Raw genomic sequence first — 14594 nt, 5'->3', positions numbered from 1 at the left:
TCAGAAATTCCTCTGGTAAAGATCACTACTTAACTCTGCTTTAAAACTGACAAGTCATGCAGAGATAAGGACCATTCAACCAATGGAGTAATTTTAAGATAAGAATCCACGTATGCTAAGCCTTCACACCACATTTCATTACTGCAAGACATTTGGCAGGACATGTGAGGGGCCTCTGAGGAATTAAGAATTCTTTTCTTCTATTATTTTCAGAGATATACTACCATGAAGGATGGAAGAAAAATTTCAAGAAGGTAGTATGTTTGTCTCCTTCACTGCAACATCTTAATTTCTCGTAGAATACTTCCTAGAATCTAAAAATAACCTCGAAAATAATATTCTTCTATTCCATTCTTCTATTTTTATATTTTTAAAGTAACAGATGAAATGAAAAGTATTTGGAGCTTTAAGATCAGGGCCTAAACCTTCTCTTCTTTTCGCAACACTAGATAAAAATAGGGAAATGTTTAGGGAAAATGTGTGTACTTGTTAGAAATTATTTTTTAATTTTAGAAGTTTATTTTAAAAAGTAAGTAACTGAGTAACTGTCAATTTTTCAAAATAAGATCTAACAATTCCAGAAAAGGCTATTTAAACCAACTTGCCATCTTTAATTTTTGCCAACATTTCAGACAACTGTCATATAAACTAAGTAAACTCTTACATACAAAACAAAAGTGAACATGGCAGGTATTTTTTTTCCTTTTTTTTTTTTTTTTTTAATAATTTGGTAATGCTATACATATCTGCAGTGAAAGTCCATTACCACAAATAAACCATTGCCTCTACACAAACCAGAATGAAATGCACCAGAACAGGTCATCTTTGCAAGACATTTGACGTGAATCAACAGAGGTGGACTAACATCGTTCCCCTTTTTCCAGTCAAAGGAATGTATACAACAACATAAAGTAATATTAAAACACTCAACAGCAGAGTTGGTTTATATTTTAGCACCTGAAACTCCTAACAGCTGCATCAGGTGGATATACAAGGGTTCTGATGTCATCACAAAGCTTCAAAATACATGGCTCATGAGAAATGAGATGAAAGGGCCTCTTTGGAAACAGACATCCAAGCTGAAGATAATCAATAAAACCCACATTTGAAGAAAAAGAGCATCTGTGCATTTCATTTGGCTTCAGCTGTCTTCCAACAAACATACCACTGAGAGTTTAACTACAATAAGCCACAGTGAGGAGAGCAATATAGGCAACCATTACATTGACTAAATATAAGTAGCTCTAATTTAGAGCAGGCATATGCATCATTTATTTATGTGAGAACTAAAAGGTTGGAATGCCTTGGCTGGAATGAATGGGGATAAATCCACAGCTCTGAAGCAAACTGCAATGCCACGAAGTTTTGGTTCATTTGAATAGAGTACTGCGGTCACTATCATCTAAAGATCTCAACTAAATCTTGACCTTCTCAATAGTTTACACTCAAAATAGTTGTAAAAGAAATCGCTTACAGCTAATGTGGTCACAGATAATCCTCCCTCATAACAACAGAACTCTTCACTAAACAAATAAAATCTATTTGTGCACAAGGCAGACTCCTAATCTAAAAATGTCACCAGGTTTCATATCAAAAGCAAAATACATTGTGCATTCTCAGTCAGTAATAAGAACATGTTACATACTATGTAGTGAAAAATATTTCACCTACGGCTTTCCCTGCAAGCAATTTAAATAGAATCCCACCCCTTCTTCTGCCTAAAACCAGTAAATGTTTTATTCAGGGACTGAATATACCTCTGGCTTCATCCCTGCTGGTAAACTAAAACAAGTTAGGCCACTTTTGCCGTCCATACTGTTCAATTGTCAGCAGGTTGCAGAGTCACTTGGGCCCACACCACCAGCATTGCTCCACGTTGACAGTTCACATAAACCAAGTTCAATCAGAATTATTAATGGTAATGACTAGTAACATATCCCACAGGTTGCTGTATGTTTAAACTGCTGCTGAATCACAATGTCATATTTTTCATGTCAAAATCAATATTCCAGTTGTATGCACAACATGAAAGAAATAGCAACTGTGGTTACCAGCATACATCTAATACTATGAGTGGCAGACATAAGAAAGGGTTTCTTTTCCATTTATAATTTTAGCAGTAATGCCATAAAGGATCCTTAGACTCTGACGTGGTTTGATTCATAAAATTAATGTGTCAAAATCAGAAGGGACCTCCTATGAGCTGGTACTCACATTCCTCAAAATACCATCAATCACCAGTTTAGGTTTCCAGCCTTTCTTTTAAAGGATAATAGTTGAGAAAACATGAACCAAGACTTCTATACCACCTTTTTACTTCTGTGGTTCATATTAGATAAGTATTATTCCAGCAGCAAAATCAAAACAAAAATATGCCAAATGACTTGGCCAATTCACATAGCAAGGCAGGATTCCTAATTGCCAGCGGCTGCATCACATACCTACAATACACAGAGTTCTTGGGTGACACTTGGGCATCAGCTGTTGGCTGATTAGTTCTATTATGATAATGACACTAGCAGGTGGCGCTGCTGGTTCAATAACTAACTGTTACATCCGATCCTCCAGGCATCATTCATGTTGCCCTTGGAGTTAAAACAACCAAATTCAGTCATACAAGTCAGAAAAGGCTTATCATTTTCCTACCCTGAACAAGCATGGGTTAACTTCCTCTCTTCCATCCTCAACAAAAGTAACAAGCCCCAAACAAACTGCTATCTGTACTTTCAAACTGACATGAGACATCATTATGTTAAAACAATTTTTTTTTTTTTTTAAATTTAAAACACAAAAAACCAGCTAACGTAACATGGACAACAGCACATGGTTACTGCATTACAGGCAGGTTGTCCAGTCCAGTTTAAGAAGAATCCTCAACATTTCACCCTTAGCTTTGCAAAATACTCAATAAAGCAACCATGTTCGTGAATGGGACAGGACACAGTAATAAGTTTCACAGGTAGAGCCTTGATTTGCCAAGCCCACACAGGGGAAAAGTGATGCCACAGTACTGAAAATAACAAAAGGTTACAGGATGCTACAAGAATAACATAACCTATAACTTAATAAAACCTGATGGATATCAGCAGTGCCAAAAATACTTACCAATTCATAGTTGCTTGGCAAAAGGCAGGGTGTCACCACCTGGAATAAAAAATAATAATAAAATAAGGAAAAAATTTTGCTTCTTTTGGAGATAATCCAATCTCATTTATTGAGCTCCCTCAAATACCGTGAAATCCAGAGTCAAAGGGGCACCAACCACATCTGATGCAGAATCTGTGTGTCCAAAGCTGCTCTTGGCTGCATTGCTTTCTCTCGTCTCCCTTAAGAGTCAGCATTAGCTCAATGCTAACTTTGTGCCCTGCCCACATGAAATAATCGGAGAAACAGGTTGAAGAGTAATACCTTTGCCTTAGGTCACATTATGCAGGGAAACATGGAGGGCTTTCTCCCCCCTCCATCCTTCGCAGCATTCTTCTAATATCACCTCAGTTTCAGTTCATAAATAAGTATCCTGCTTTTCAAGTAATCTAGAACTTCAGCAGTCACCAACACCTTATGCTTGCTCTGGATTTTTCATGGCATGTGTGCTGAGCACAGCAAGCAGAACAGCTATTCTGTGGACTCACAGAATTTCAGAGGCTTGGCTCCAAGTTAAAACACTTCTGTGGAGAACATGTTCTTTATACATCATACCAAAAAAAACCAACCCCAAACAACCTTGTTTGAATACTTAAAAACCAAAACAAAGAAAGCCAGGAAAAGCATGGCTAACTCATATTATGTGATGATTTAGGGACAACCAACTGTTAGCTTCTCTCTATAGTCCTACACACCAGGCACTCTCAGACCTCATACAGTCAAAAGACTGTGGTTCATCAATGTGTGCCACTCAGCTGAGCTTCATTAACAGTCATCACGCATGCTCACTTTAACAAGCACCTTGAGTTTAATCCCAGTGAATACTGTTTCTGTTAACATGTTCACTATTACAGCTCTCCAGGACAGGCTTGCCTCTTGGCCAGCAGAGTGGAGCAAGAAACTCTTCAGCAACACCTGGACTATAAAGGTGGTATTTTCTCTCAGGAACTGTTGGTGAGCTGCCCTACTAGCTCTCAAATTATGGTGTACAGTGTGGATTACAGAGCAGAAGGAGCCTGACGTGTCATTTATAATCCTTAGAATAATAAAAAGAAGATGCAATCCATACAACAGAGCAAGCTGCAAGAACGAAAGAAACATCAGTCCTGTAAGTACAACAGACAAGAAGAGACAGACCTGACTACACTGAGACAACCCACTCCACTCCCAACTCTCCGGAACAGCTTTTAACAACTAGCATGGAAGGGATGGCATTTGCTTCCATATCTTCTTGTGAAAAAGATACATCTCTGATTCTCAATGCTTTTTTAAATCACAAAGTACTTATAGAAAGAAAAAAGAAAAAGCAGCTAACTGATTTTCAACTCCCAGCCTCCTCATGATCTCTCTGTTATCCCTAAAGAAAACAGGACAGATAGGAACCCTTGAGGTTTGTCTGTTGCATCCTCTGACTCCTCATTGCGCTTCCAAGCCCAGGGTCTTAACAAGCTTCACTTCTCCAGTTCATTTTGTGACTGCCACTCATTATTCACTACTCTATCCAACCAAACAACCTTACTAAACACGCAGAAGATGTTAAATAAGCTGTCATGATAGCATTCCATTGCTGAAAGCAAAGACATGAGTTGCCTCTGTGACCTCTTGCCTGACACAACATTTAAAACTTCATACACCACCTTTAATTACAACCACAAATTCTCCTTTCAAGCCAAAGTGGCAAACCACCAGGCAGAGCAGTCTGTGGCAGGAAGAACTAAAGCCCTGTGCACCCTGCACCATCACCAGGAGCAGCAAACACTGCATCTATAGATAAAGGACTGTCCACAGTTGTCCTGAGCATGTGATTACCTGGTACTTATTATAAGCACTAAAAATCAGATTTTGCTAGTATACTCATTAGCAACACCTAAGGTTAAAAACAGAGAAAAACTGACATTTCAACACTTTTCTCTCACTGCCTATAATAGGAAGAAGAGAGAGAACTAATGGAAACCCCAACAGAGTTTGCAGGCTGGCTGGGTAGCGCAGTAGAAAAGCAAAGATGAACTAGTATCATATGCTCACATAATTAATAACAGAGAGACTCTATCTTCTCCTGGTTGTCTGTCTTTTGCACTTTCCTTTTACTAAGATCAACACCTGCATTAGATGGTACTGTTCTAGGACCAACAAAGAGTTATGTAATACCCTTTCTGGCGTACACAGCAACCCCTTCAACCTTGCACACTGCCACTTATCACGATGCTGCACTGTCACTAAACTGCAGAGCACTCAAAATGCATCACAAAGCCAAACACTTGGATGCACTGCTACTGTTTTCATGCTACAAAACTCAATGTAAGGCACACTGAATCACTCAAAGTGCACTGACTCTTTTTTCTCTGACTCCTTATACACAAATAGCTTATTTCTTCCCAGATGAATCAAAATAGTGAAGACCTCTACATATCACAATTTCAGTTCTCATGAGCAGTTGCAGAACATTCTTCCACTATTAATGCAGACACAAGTCACAAGCAAAAGAGCTGACGTGTTCACAGATAACAGAGAGGCTATCACGAGGTTCAGACAATGTAAGCTGGGGACATGTGAGTGGCTCCAACTCTTTTTCCTGGTTTGCAAAGGTCTGAGATGTGTTAAAAGAAATCAGCATTTAAAGAAAAAGTATAGAGCTGGAAAGTAAGATTGCAGGGCCAATCCAGTATCAATGCAGAGAAAATAGAGTATAAATGTCTAATTTCATCGGTTTAAAAAAATACACTCATTATGTACCAACTGCACGAAACAAACTTCAGAAGGATTTTTCTGATCTTCCAACTGCAGCTACAGCTCATCTCAAAAAAGACATTTGCAACCACTTGTTTTTTCAGCTTTCGATAGCGTCTTTATTCTTGTTAGAGAGATAGTGGATATGCATTAGTGTATAATTACACACAACTAAGGTGTATTTAGCTTCTGAACTTTCATGTATTAACAAGTAATACCAGAATACAGGAATGCTTTGCCTGATTTTCAAAAATAGTTACCTTCTCAACTGCCTGGCACATATACACACACAGATACAGACACATCGATCTACCCACAAATAACCAAACAATTATTTGAAAGACAAACTACCTGTTCTTGCATACACAGTTAATATGGAAACACTTTCCTGGTGTGGTATGTCCTGAATCCAGCCTTAGTTTGAAGAAGTCCCATATTGACAGAAAAAGATTTAAAATAATTACTTTGTTGAAGAATTCTGACTTCCATGAATCTGTGGGTAATTTTCCTTCATAAGACTGTAACACCACTTACATCAGTTAATGAGTAACCGACCAACATGAGATAAACGTTAACTCAAACAAGAAAAAATGTCAACAAATGGCAGGATATCTGGCACTAAGGAAATAAAATCTGTCCCCACTTGCTAAAACAGAGACACAACAGTGCCGCCCACTGTTGCACAACAGATCATTTGCTGGGATATCCAGTATTTACATTTTAATGTTTTTTTCACTCCCAGATGCATCTTTTTCATCTTCCTTACTTTTCATGTTCGTCTTGCAAGAAAGAGGTGATCTTTCAGAGGAAGAACCATCTTCAAAGAATTAGAAGTTATTACCAAAGATGCATTTCAAAGGCCAAATCTCAAATACTATCACATTACTTTTGGAAAAGCAATTTAACCATTTGACTATAATTAATCACTTTCTTCAAGCTCCAGTCTTATACCAAGCAAGAAATGCTGGCATGCCTGCCATAGGTTATGTGTAACATAAAGCACGTGCAGCAGAAGGAACTGTAATCAAATATATGCATGGCCTGCTTAAAAATCTGTTCATTCTAGTTCACTACTATGAAAATGGATAAAAGGAGCATCAAAATGTGGCCACTGACATCTTCCAAATAACATAAAGTTACAGTGATGTTAGGAGACCTTATGACTGTTGCAGAAATAACTGTCAGGAGCCCAAATGGCAAGCTCATGGAAATGTTTAATATGTGTCTATGTATATACACACAAACTTAAAGCGCACACACTTATCTATTTACTTAAATATACAGCTTTGGAGTTAAGTCTGGAAAACAAAAGAAATTTCTCTGCTTAGTTTTCTTCTTTTGACACACCTGTCAGTTATCATCCCCCTCCTCCAACCCACCCCCCAAAACACTCAAATCATAAATTCCCTTACTCACTAAGGAAACAAATTGAAGAGCACTGATTGCAGTTTATCTTCAAATAATTCTGGGCTGTCAAAGATATAACTTGTAACATGACAAAATTTTAAAAATAAATCCACATTCTAAAATAAAAAGGGACATTATTGGGATATTAACTTGTGATTAAAGAGTTACAATAGCAGTACACCTTTTTTTTTTTTTTTTTTTAAATAATAGAAATCTCCAGTTGTGTGATATTAGTATTTAACTCAGACTTTTGTCCTGGAGATGGCAAGTACCCTAGCACTTCATGCCAGACAGATCAGCTATAAAGCATGCCCCAAACCTTTTTCAAATTAAGCATTTATCAGCTTCAGTACTTTTTGTTTGCTGAAATAATGCTAACACTACATGTACCTACCTCATCAAGGTGTAAAGAGGATCAGCCAAAGCTTGAGAAACTCTCCATGAGTTTACTGGAAAAAACTGAGCACTGTAACATCTAAGCCATGTTCCTACAGTCCTGACCCCTGCACAACTCCTTTGTGTCTATTTAGGATTATGACTTATGAAATAAATTCTGAAATTAGCCCTTGAAATGGAAAGCTACATACCTTCAGGAGGGATTTCAAAATATAGCGTATTTATAAAGATACAAACCCCTGTTTCCCAAGACAAAGCAACAAAGCTGTTCCAAATGAAATCACCGAAGGAAAAGAAATCTTTCACAAGTAACTAGGAATGCAGTTATCCCAAGATACAAAAAAGTATTGTTCACATATCTGTGCCATCTCAAAGTCTGCCTTTCTTCCATGCTGTGGTATTTAATCTTGCAAAGTCACAGTCCTCACTTCCATCATGAAAGTTGTTCTCCAACTCTCTGAATAACACAGTGCCAGACATTTGGTACATATGTTATTTGGAAAAAAAGATAAAATAGAAGAATCTCTTTAAAACTCCAATTAAACAGAAGATTCCACAAATCAAAAATGGATGAGTTTCTACTGATAATTGTAAACCAGTAACCAGAGATTAAGTCTTTTCCTTTATCAGATCACTGGATTTGCTCCAAAAGAGTTCAGAAGCAAAGGACAAGAAACTTAGTCAGAACTTGGGTGTAGCTAACAGGGATTAAACCAGGCAGCAGATGCCAAAATCCTAAAACTAGATTTTTTTTTTTTTTTTTAACTGGACTTCACACAAGGCCTCTGCACTGTGGTTTAGTTTGCCAATCTGAACTGTAAATGGAGTACTAGCTACTGTCCCTCTTAAGTTACTATGTTTAACCACAGATTTATAAATTAGGTTGAAATTAGTTGATGCTAAATGAGTGCAAAAACATAGTATCTTTGCTCAAAATGTCTCATTTTGCTGCTTCTTTAAAGAACAGTTGAAAAAATTCTAATTCTGGCAATTGTGCACATCTTTGAGACTTCTGCTTTCTTTGTATCAAATCTGACTTCTGCAAGGTTCATTAGGTATACATTCCTCAGGGAACTATGTTAATTCTTTCAGGACTCCAAGTTATTTATTTTGGTGTAATCCTCATGAGAAAACATGCTTCATTTGCAAAGTCAAACACATCTTGCAACACTACCAGACAGGGAATGCCCTACCAGGCAACAAGGATACAGTTCCCCAGACATTTTCCTTTACCAAAGGAACAAACTGCCAAAAATGGATTGGATTTTCTTGAGCAGAAACAAGGTGAGCACCAGGGCTGTTGTACCTTAGAATTTTTGACCTTTAACGTATTGGTGTGATTTATCAGTTTCAGTCTGCTTCCAGGATCTGAGCAACGATGATAAGAGTTACAGGCATTGTGGTTCCTGTGGTCACAAATTGCACCACACAGCCAACAGTATCAGAAGTTTTAGGAGGAGGAGACAGGAGCTTTGTCATGACAAATTGCAGAGGTCACTGCTCAGACCATAGGTTTCACTGTTTCCAGTGTACCACTACCAGCTGGGACAGAGAGATGTCTATTAAATGAAAGTATTAAAGACAACAAGATAACATAAAAGCAATATTTAAACAATATAATTAGGTTAAAATCAGGGGGAGGATATTTTTCATAATACATATTACAGAGAAGAGAGAAATGTGGTAGACAAGTAGAGCTCCAGAAGACAGCAACACCAGTCTTTTCTACTCAACATCACAAAAGGATATGAAGGCAGAAGTCACCTGTCAAACTTGATGGTAAAGTAATGAGTTTTGGGCTTTTTTGTTTGTTTTGAGGTTTTTTTGTTTATTTACCTAGAGTGGAAAATTTGCAGGATGGTTCTCTGCATCTCACCAACGCCAGTTTAAAGCCTACAGCACTTAGAACAGGACTGATCTCACTCTGTGACAAAAGGCCTGTAAGAGTCATTGCAAAGAAGCAGAGTGACCTCTCCAGCCCAAAGTCTACAAAAAATCCTTCAGAACAGCTGTTGGAGTACACTCATCAGTAAGACCAAGGAGGCCAAAGTAGCCCAAAGGGTTAAGGAACCAAGGAGAAATCTTCCACTTTCCCACCAGAATATATTCTCATGTTGTAAAGAAAGGGTCCCTCTAGAAGGCCCCAGTTTGCCCATTTTGGAGATTGAGAGCACTTTGCGGAAGGCCAACATGAAGACACTGAAGCACCTGAATTTTATTACAGTATTTCTGACTTTCTTACATGACAATCCTGACTTTCATAGCTCTCATTTTAACAAATTTCCCTCCTCTAAAAATATATTGAAGTCTTAAACATGTACATTCCAAATATATCTTCAATTTTCCAGCTATTCAAAAAAAGAGACAATGCAACAAAAGAGTACAGAATACTCTCTCTGTGACACACTTGAATACATATCTTTTATCATCAAAACTAGCTCTCCCAAATAGACTGTTTTCACTAATGCTGAATTTCCTTTACTGTGCTTTAACTGTGGGAGGTATTTTAAATGTTTTCTTCAGCAAGACAGAATAAGACAAGTGAAGCAGCCTTTTAGAGATAACGACTAGCAAAATACTATGAAATGCTGTGTTATCACAATTAAGTAGTAAAAACAAATTCTGGTGAAGCTCAGACATTTCAGCTTGCTGATAGAAAACAGTGAGGACTTCTTCTGGGACAGAGCTCATAACTTCCAAAACAAATAGTACTCACTTTCTTTCATTCTATGCTTTCAAAAAATTGTGGTTATTCATGATGATGTCTATATCTCAGTTCCCATTCTTTCATCAAGTCAGTAAGGCAATCTAAGGCTGATGTGGCTCCAACTCTTTGAGATGTCACATTTGCAAAAGGGAACTCAATCATTTCCTAGGAGTATGCACTCTTCCTCAAAACCCCCAGCAAAAGCAAAACAGCATAATACAGCAAAGGGGCAAAATGTTATACATCATTGGGACACTATGCCTGCTACCCAATTACAGCAGCTGTTGATGTTCAGAGTACTCTTCCAGATGCTGCTATTGCCTTTAGCTGTAACAGCAGACACAAAAGAAATGCCTCTAGCGCAAAGGCTAAGAGCATCATGTACAGTAAGAGTAAACAACTTTTAATAACAGTAACTCACAAAGAAAGGAGTAGTATATTATTGTAACCTACTTAATTCTCATTTCCCAAAGCTGACTATGGCATGAGCTACATAAGGTCACCTAAGGGAGAATTCCAAGCAGCAGCAATGTAAAAATGCATCATTCCCAGGTTCTTTGATCCCATTCTAAAAGGCTGACAAATGTGTTTCTAACTCTCTTAAAAAAAACAGTTACATGGCAAGTGTGTGGGAGATTTCATGTATCTATACGGAATGGACCAGAGCTAGCCACGAAAACAACTGGACCAGTAAATACATCCTTCCTAAAAATCAGCCAAAACAAGAGAGGGCACTGGAGGAAAAAAATCCAACCAATCAACAAACCCAACTCTCCTAAAACACCCTAAGATTTTCCAGTCGAAAGTTCACATCTGTCATGAAAATGTAACCTACCCACATTATGGTGGTGAACAAAGAAAAGCAGAAATTGTTCTGTTTCCTTCCCTCACTAACATCATCTTACCCTCTTTTCCCTTTGACAACAGCTAAATTTATTTTTAAAATAAAATCAGCAAGGAAACAAACAAACCTTGAAGTTGTACATGTACCAGCTGGGTCTTGCACAACATAGCAAGCTATCTGAAACAGTAAGCCTAATGACAGTTCTTATCTAGGAACACTAGCATACTTTAAAATACTTTTTCATTTTTCGAAAGCCCCAGCAAATTAACTGCCAAATACAAAGCACTCCATCACAGTACTTCTGCTACTTAAACAATCCAAGGTTTATGCCCATAAAAAGCAATTTCAAGTCCTTATATCCCTCAATAACATACAGTTCTGGTTGAATCTGAGGGTTTATTCATTACACAGTTCATTACAGTGGTATTATATCTAACAGGGCGCAAAATATTTTGCGAAGAGGAGGATCTGCAAAATACCGATTCTGGGTACGATCAGAAAAAGTCTGAAGACCCCTTTGAGTGGTCAAATGTCAGTTACAAAACTCAAACAGCAGTCTTTCAGACTTCAACTGCAAACATTTTTATTCCAGCCCAGTGCTAGGCAGCACTGAAAGGGTTGCATGCATGGTAATGTAACAGGCCAAACACTGCCTATGAAGAAAGAAATCCTTGAAGTCTTCAGCCTTTTGAATGTGTTTGGATTTATAGATTACCACAAAAATGCATCAACCACAGAGGTTCAGTTCACACAGTTGCCTCCTGGAAACAACATGACACAAGTTTCCATTTAAGTCCTTGATTCCCTCTGCCCAAAATCTGAGAGGATTAAGGAGAACCCACACTGACATTTAAAAATTAAAAAATAAAAATAAAAAGCACCTCACGTAGTGGCCTTTTTTGCATGTGTGTGTACATTACAGAGACAAACACATATGAGAGAATGAACATGAGCATGTATGTCTGTCAGCCACTTGATGGGAACTATTAGACCTCCTTTTAGGAATGTAAACTAAATTTCAGGAAGGTAAATGTCCATGTGACTTGCCTTGGAACTTTCGGCAAGGATAACAATCATACACAAAAATGAGAAGGATCTTTCCTTCTTCTTCCAAAAACACACAAAAGAAATTGTCATATGGCAGTGGAACATACGTTTCTCGCATAAGTATCTGTCCCACTGGACTGCTGAAGGCCAATAATTGCAGGTAGAATTGCAGGATGGCCTTCATGCCCATCCACTGGAAGAGCCAGAGCCCAGCCTCACAACCTTAACACCACTACCCAAGTAAGCACTAGGTTTATTCACAAACCAGTCCAAGAAGTACCCAAGTAACAAAATTCAATAGAGCCTTTTGAGAGCCAGAACAGATTGTGCTTTAAATCTCCAAACTGAAAATATCTGACCAATATTAGTTTCTCCACATATACATATAAATAGATAGCTAGATAGGAAGTTCTTTACTTTCACAATACAAGTTGAACATACAACCCGGGACCAAAACCAACCGTCACTCCTTGCTAATTTTTTTTGCTGTGATTACTGTCACTCTCCCTTCTATAGTGTTGCTAGCCATGTTTTTTTTACAGTAATTAAATTTTTGTTTATTTCTATGCATTTTTCTGTAATCATGTTCCTATTTCCTAAACTGTTAAAGAAACCAAGAAAGAAAAAGATTAGGATATCACAAGGGACTATGGCAGTTGGAGGCAGTGGGGAGCCTTCTTTCAATCCTCTTCAATCAGCAACAGCTTTAACAGTTCACAAAAAAAGGAAGATCAGCATAAGGGAAGAATTATATTTTCTCACATAAAAATTCCTAAAAAATGGAATCAGAAAAAACATGACCTTTGAGAAATTAGCAGGACAAAGTGTCACATCAGAGTTTATGCCTTTTATTATTAAAACAATTTTGGTGGCTTTATAAATGATAAAATGCTAGAAATACATGATGAATGTTATTTCTCTTAAAAAAAAAAAAAACTGGAGAATTTGAAAGAAATTGTTTGATCTAACTTTACTAGCATTCACATGGCACACTGCAGCTCAGTAACCTAGTCTAAACAAGGATTTTAGATTACTAATTTAAAAAAAAAAAAAAAAGCTTTGATTAGACCTGCACTCCCCTGAGATGTCTAAGACACCTTCTTGAAAGGTGAAGGAAGAGATGAGCTAAATCAAACCCATATATAAGTTAAACTTACTGGAACTGGAAAAAGCCATAGAGTCATCTGCCTAGGATATTAGTTTCTTTGAAACATCATTTCAGACTCGCAAAGAATCAAACTGCATTAAGTAAGAAAAATGTCTTTGGCTTAAGCATAGCAAAAATATCTTCCAGGTTGAATTACAGATACATGCAATGTTTGCTAGGCAAAGGCATAAAGCTGGATCACACCCGATTCAGCAGAAGACTTCAGCAAATACTTAGGCTTACTGATTGTAAGAAAAGCTAAGCATTTCTTTGTAAACTTGATAAAATCAGTCAGTTCTCAAAAGGAGAATCAGCATACAAGAAAAAGGTCTAGAAAATACGGTCAAGAGGCTCGCCCTCCCGCTTTTAGTCTTCCCACAGATCAGGAGACAAAAACTGGTTTTCAAATTCCAGACTTCAAAGAAAAAAGTTTGGCTGGAGTCATGAGACTATGCCTTTCAATGCCCCAGATGCACACCACATACCTGACAGAGTCAAAAACAAAAGATGGACAAAATGGTATCCCAGGACAGAGAGTTAAGGGAAAACTTTGTGGTGGGACAAACAAGTATTCCTACCTCATACACAGAGAGACATGCCCCAAGACAAGGCTACAAACCTAAGGGGACTCAAGTGCCCAGGGCAAAACCCAGGCCAAAGCCCTGGGTCGTTAGATATGCTGTAGCTTCCGAAACCTTAGGGAACACTGATTACATATGTACATCCAAACAAACAGCCATAAAGAAACATTTCCAAGTTAAATACGCATGAACTGAGGCCATACAAGGTAGTAATTATCTGAACGGACTGGGATTTGCACAGCAAACCAAAATTCTTTCTGAATTCATTCTTACGAAGTTTTTCAGAGTGAAAACAAAAACTTATTTTAGAGAGCATTTTAAAACACAGTACATACATAAAAAAGTACAGATGACTAAAGAACAAATAGTATATTTTTTTACAGTAAACTGAGATACTATTATGTGCTGCTATAACATAACAATTTGAAAGGCTGTCTTTAGTTCTAAATAAGCCTACTGCAAACTGAAGTACATTCCAATAGCTTAATCTATACAAAGTCAATGACAAGTTTATGAGGGCTTCCCATGGTCAGAACAGGTATCTCTATAGTACAGTAAGTTAACAAAACCTGCTACCACCCAAGCAGTGCAGCA

General features: G+C 37.7%; 1 protein-coding gene across 10 annotated transcripts in view; it reads right to left on the bottom strand.

Annotated features, from left to right (window-relative positions):
- TNS3 (tensin 3) overlaps nucleotides 1-14594 on the bottom strand; it is a 228108-nt gene that overhangs the window by 132038 nt on the left and 81476 nt on the right. For all 10 annotated transcript variants that reach the window (XR_011737653.1, XM_071804682.1, XM_065829953.2 and 7 more), the window contains one exon: nucleotides 3106-3144. Coding sequence is in view for 6 of the 10 variants with exons in the window: in XM_071804682.1 (XP_071660783.1) it covers nucleotides 3106-3144 (39 nt within the window). In the remaining 4 variants the exon portion in view is untranslated. The remainder of the gene's footprint in view (nucleotides 1-3105; nucleotides 3145-14594) is intronic.

The sequence above is a fragment of the Patagioenas fasciata genome, chromosome 2 (assembly GCF_037038585.1).
Source record: "Patagioenas fasciata isolate bPatFas1 chromosome 2, bPatFas1.hap1, whole genome shotgun sequence".
Lineage (NCBI taxonomy): Eukaryota > Metazoa > Chordata > Aves > Columbiformes > Columbidae > Patagioenas > Patagioenas fasciata.
This window is presented reverse-complemented; position numbering and strand designations above follow the sequence as displayed.